General features: G+C 43.5%; 1 protein-coding gene across 1 annotated transcript in view; it reads right to left on the reverse strand.

Annotated features, from left to right (window-relative positions):
* The window catches only part of GRK4 (G protein-coupled receptor kinase 4), a 36,614-nt gene extending 31,270 nt beyond the window's left edge, over window positions 1-5,344 (reverse strand). Inside the window, exon 1 of the mRNA XM_084266960.1 lies at window positions 5,231-5,344. Coding sequence (XP_084123086.1) covers window positions 5,231-5,282 — 52 coding nt within the window. The 5' untranslated portion in view covers window positions 5,283-5,344. The remainder of the gene's footprint in view (window positions 1-5,230) is intronic.
* Between the last annotated feature and the right edge of the window lie 739 nt (window positions 5,345-6,083).

A 6,083-nucleotide genomic window follows, 5' to 3' on the forward strand; every position in this document is an offset into this window, starting at 1 on the left:
TGCATAATTCTGCACAAACACAGGAAGACATGTTTCCTGCCACAATGAGTTTACAGCAATTTAAAGCACAATGCAATAAGGGAGTGCAATAGAACATAGGAGGCAAATAAGGGAAGAACAGACAAAAATAACAGCAACTGCAAAAATCTTTCACGTTGTAATTTGTGTTTGCTGCTGGTGAATGGCCTTTCCGGGTATGAGCGTGCTGTGCTTTCACACTTCACCATACTCCCTAAATAATTAAAAATTTCAGTTCAGTTTGATAGCCAAACTGCAGTGACCTGAGCAATCTCCTTAGAAATTTTTTCTAGCTACAAATACACATAGTATAAAGTATTTGCCTATGTACCAATACCATATGGAATTATTACTTTATACAGCACGCAAAAGGATGTTGTGTTTTCCTTGCAGAATTATTCCAGTTGTTTTTAAACCCAGACAGATAAAGTACACAATTTGAGTGCAGTACTTATTTTTTATGAAGAGTGCTATACCGATACAATTTCATTTCTGAAATGTCTCTGGATTTGCTTAAGCCAACCTGTGATCACATTCTGTTACTGAAAGGTTCCTACTAACTCCATCCTTGGGCTGCAACTAACAGTTATCAAATCTGCAGGAGCTTGCTGGTCCATCTGAAAAGTAATTTTTGGGGAAAAACCCAACCCAAAAACAGCAAACCAACCAAAAAAACCCAACAACATATTAAAAAAACCACCACAACACCCCCACACACTAGATTGGATCACAGATCCAACTGGAAACTCTCTTACCCATTCTGCAACCACAGGCTAGAACCAATACAGCCCAGCCAAGAGCCTAGGGGAAAATTTGCTTGAGGCATGATGTTAATTTAGAATAAATCAATCAGTACATCGAGTATATTATATGCCTAACAGCAGACCAAATTCTCATTCATAAACTGCTTCTGCCAGAGCACTACAAATGAATTTTAAAGTGGATGCAAATGGACCAGGTATGGTTAAAACGCACTTTTGGCACAGATCCACAACTGGAGTAAACTGCTGTTGACTTCAAAGGAACTACAGATCTACCCTTTGGAAGTATTTTTGGAGACTATTACTTTAGGCAATTTTCAAAAAAGAAAGCTCCTAAACAGTGTAAAACATACAGTGATTAATTTCTTTCTTTCAAAACATCACAAGCTATGTGTGGGATGCTGAATTGAGTTTAGGGCTTACCTATACTCAAAGAATGTATTAAGACTGACTGAAATAACTACACAAAACCCCCAGAAGATAAAAATATAAATAAAGATAAAAGTGAACAAAATAAAAAATAGTTGTCTTCACTTTCAGATTTTTTCAGAATATATATTAAATAATGATATTCATTATTGTCCTTCAATGTCATTCAAGAGATACTAATGTCAAAGATATTTCTGCCTGGAAAAAAACCAATGCGTTAATTTCTCTGCTCTTATATGAAACAAGTCCTGTTTCTACACATGAAAGTGTCTTTATGTGAAAATCTGAGTAAAAGATCATGAAATTGCAAGCTTTTGCATCGTCTATCTCACAGTTCATTCATCAGCATCACTTAGCATTTGTTTTTCTATCTCAGTTGCTGCACACAGTGCTCATAAGATCAACTCTGAGTTTGCTTTATAATCTCTTGTTTTTCTACTGAGTCATTTGTTCTTGTTCCACCATTGCGTTCACCTTAAGAGGAAGTTTACCATATTTCTTTCTCAAATACAGATTTGACTCAAAAAAAGTAATGTATGAATGAGAGGAAAGAGCTAGATTGGCACAGAAGGCTACTTATACCAGGAAACCGAGATGGGAATGCCAGACACCTTGCACTAGTTTTCACTTAGAAGCAAATCCCTCCATGGACAGGCTAGCCCTCAGCACAAGCAGGTCAACTGGAAAAGTGGATGAGAAAAGAAAAAGTTCCCAATACAGCTCCTGACTCCTTAGTCTTTCATCCATAAAGTACCAAAGAGTACATTATTATCTAGTAGTAGGCACATACTAAAGTTACATATTATGAGCCCTCACTAACACCCACTTTTGTGAAGAACTGTCATTTGATTATTTACAAAGTCACATTACAAGGAGATAAGGAATCTTCATATCTTTCCTTCTACACATAAAGAAATGTTGTAGTTGCCACAGAATATTACAAGTCTTTCTTCAAAAGAGGCAGGCTTTTACTAAAACAATCTGTTTCATGAAAATTTAAAGTTTTGAGGCTGGGGAAAGCCTGAAGAAGAAGACTAGTAAACTCTTATAAAACCAATGTTATCATAATGCAAATTGAATTAGAAGACTCACACCCCTAACGAAATAAATTAACAGGAAGACTATTAGTGAGAATGTAGAAGGAAGATAGTCTAGAAATACACAGCACTTTGGTTTCATTCAGTAGAGGAAAGTAGCAGTAAAAGATACATTTTGTCTAAGGACATTAGTTAGTTTCTGGTGCTCTAATTACATAGTTCAAATTTACTTTCTACATATCAAATCAGATTTAACCAGTAGACACCCAGCTGTTTGAGCTGTGCTAATTCTGCACATCTACAAATGTAAAACCCAAGTGATGCCCACATCCTAACAATATAAATATCCAGAAGTATAAGAGTAGCTAAAATTAGAGGAAAATTATGAGTACAAATGTGGGATCACAATTTTGACTATTAGGTGTGGTTTATGCACTCAGGTATGATTTGTTTAGACTTGGTGATACCAGGCATTGCTGAGTTCTCATTAAACCTCTGCCATACCTTATCACCAGGACAAATACACAATGTCTTCAATTTAGTTTCTGTAATTGCAAAATCAAGATGACCTCTGTCTAGGGTTAAAAATTTTTGTGAGATGCTTTCAGGACTACAATCTTTTCCTAATCTCATCTTCATCATGAAGGCATCTCAAATTAGACTGAGATTGAGCCATGCAAGCTGGAATTAAGCCTATGTTGATTTCTTTCAATATGCCACTGAAAACTATAAAATTAGAGCACAGTAGTTTAGATGTTATTTCCTTTCCTTTTACAACTTTTTAGCCAAGTCAACACCTTTGCTTATCCAATCTTTAACACACAGAGGAACTGGAAAAAGGATTACTGGTGTGGCTCAAGCCTATACACGAAAATATGTGGAGCTGCTACTTTATACTACTATTTTGCCGCCTTCTTTATACTACTGTTTTGCACTTTTCCATGCTATCCTACCTATCCATATGCTATACAGTGAGGTAATAGGATAGCGGAAGGAAAAGGTCAATTGGAAGTCCACTCTTCTGTCCAAATCGTGAGGCCCATTTAGTAAAATATATATTTTGTTAAAATATCTACCTCTCATACTAACTTCACAAACTCCAGTCCCTTGGAGTCTACCTGGCACAGAAGAATAGAGCTGGGATAGGGATTTTATGGAATGGTCCTGACAGATGGAGTAAACCACATGTGCAGACCAGCCAGAGCATGCAACAGACAGAAAACACTTTCATTGCAAGGAGCATTTTGAAAAATGTGATGCAGAAAGTACCCCCATGCACAGGAACTCAGACCTGAAAAGGTAAAAGATGATTGATCAATGGAGTTTTAAAGTTTCAAAGCCAGAAATCACATTTTTGTGCATGCTTATACAAAAGAGCCTAGGCCAACTGAAGGTACAGAAAAGCAACAGCTTATTACCATTACTTTTATAATTTTTGCATCAGGTAGAACTGATCTTCACATCAGTTGCTGTCAGACTTCCATTTAGTTCATTAAAATATCTTGTTTGGTCAGTTCTACCACTATAATTTATTTTAAACATAGTGAAACCTTAACTAAAGAGGCAACCTAACATTAAGCAGCCACTTAAAAGCCTTTCCAGATTACCACTCCACTCTCTGTGGTGAGAGTTTGGACACAGCAAAGTTTTGAGCCAGATTGTGTCCCTGCCCATGGCAGGGGTTTGCAACTCAATGATCTTTAAGGTCGTTTCCAGCCCAAACCATTCTAGACTTCTATGATTCCTCTTTCTCAGATCACTTCAATACAAACTCCAAATTCAGGCAGTACCACCACAGACATGTTACCGTCGGTGAAACGAGCCAAAACCTGTCCTCTACTTTGAGGTGGTCTTTTCAGCTAAGGTTGGGAAATGGCCCAAAATTATAAACACTGTTCTGGTTTTTAAAACCCACTTCAAAGTCAAAAAGCTGCTTTTCCTCTCTTGCTGCTTAAGGCAAATTTAACTGGATATACACATATGGCGTAAGTGCCAAACCCATTTAGAGCTGGAATTTGCAAAACATACAGGGGCAGATTCTGTTGTTCTTACTCACTTTAAACAGCTCCAGCTAAACTAATGGGACTTCTCAACACAATTAAGAAGAGTAGGATTCAATCCAAAAAGAACATGCACACTTCTCTGTTAAAAAACATAGTCTGCACCGAGTACAGTGGTAATCTAAGGAGTCTTCCAAGTGGCTATTTAAGGTACAGTTATATACATGAAAAAGCAGTAGACAATCTTATTTCAAGACTTCTGTTAAACAGCAACCACGTGCTAGACTAAATTTCATTATCTGTCCAAAATGTTTGTTAGCTGGGGGAGGACTCTTTCAGTCAAGATATTCATGGGAATCAAACAGTAAATACTAATCTAATGAAAAACTGCACACTTTATTATGTTAACATAAAACAACCAACTGCAAAATACAGGTATTATTCATCAGCTATCTTTCACAGCAAGGTTCTTCCAGAGAAGATTTATGTCACTTCGTCCTTCATACACATATGTGTATGAATTTATAAATAAACTGAGAACTACAGATCAACGATCTTGTTAAAACATCCGGTAAAAACACCATCTGAATCAAGAGCCCGAAGGGGGAAGGAGGAAAGGGTTGGTTTTTTCAGAAGCAAGCCACAAGGCAGCAACTCCAAGTTCATCCCGCGGGAGCAGCAGGGCAGGTGCCTCAGGGCACTGCCCGGGACTCGCCGCCGGCCCCGGTGCGGAGAGGATAGCTCCTGCCGCCACCCCTGCGGGGGTCCACCGCCCCAGCCCCTGCCCGGGAGCCTCTCCTCCCTCCCCACCCGCTCCTCCTCCACCACTTCCTCTCCCCCCCCCCCCCCCCTTTTCTCTGACCCCTTTTCCCCCTCACCTCAGACCCTCTTCCTCCCCCTCGGTAGGTCCACAGCCCACTCCGCCTCTCCCTCTCGCTTCCCCTCCCCTCACGCCTCCCTCGCCGCCTCGCCCCGCGGCTCTCACCCTCTCGGGCTTTCAGCAGCACCGTGTTGGCCACGATGTTCTCGATTTCCATGGTCGGGGGCTCCTTCCCCTCAGGGCAGCCGGAGTGGAGGCCGCCCCTACTGCCTCCTTCGCCCCCTCCTCCAGCCCCGCCACCGCCGCGACGCCCAGCCTCCGCTCATCCGGCCCCGCAGGACCTCAGCGCTGCTCTCGCCTCTTCCCCATCACCCGCTGCTCGCCCCGGCACCGGCCTCCCCCTCCCCGAGGGCGGAGGCAAAGCGCAGGCAGCACCCGCCCGCCCCGACCATGGCTCTACCGCCCTCCTCCGTCCGCTTCAGCTAGCTCCGCCTCCGCGCCCCTCGGCCAGCTCCCCTCCCTATTCCTCCTGACTACAACCCCCAGCGGGCCTCACGCTACAGCGCTTAAGTTTCTCTAGCACCCGCCGCGCTGCGCCTGCTGGGATATGTAGTGCGCCAAACCGTCCTGGCCTCCCTCCCGGCTCGTCCCAAGGCGGGAGGGGAGATGCAAATATCGCGATATCTGGGCGAAGGTCTCGCGAGAGGTGCGAGGCTGGGGGTACGCGTGTGGTAGCGCCGGGGCACGGCGGCGTGCGGGCAGCGCGGTTAGCGGTTCTCCTCTCTCTTCTGCTGCGCTCTGCGCCCGCCTCTGGTTCTCACAGCGTTTGGGAGGGGGTTTCGCGCGACTTGGCACCGCGCCGGGGGGCAGGGGTAGGGCCCGAGGAGTTGCTCGGGGTGGGGGTTTTGAACCTCCTGGGCGCCATTTTGTCCGGCCTGTTTGCACCTCTAGCTCTGCCCCCCCCCACCCCCCCGCACGCTGAGTGAGTACCGAGCTCCCCGCACGCAGCGGCCAGACC

Source organism: Gallinula chloropus (assembly GCF_964237585.1).
Source record: "Gallinula chloropus genome assembly, chromosome: 7".
Lineage (NCBI taxonomy): Eukaryota > Metazoa > Chordata > Aves > Gruiformes > Rallidae > Gallinula > Gallinula chloropus.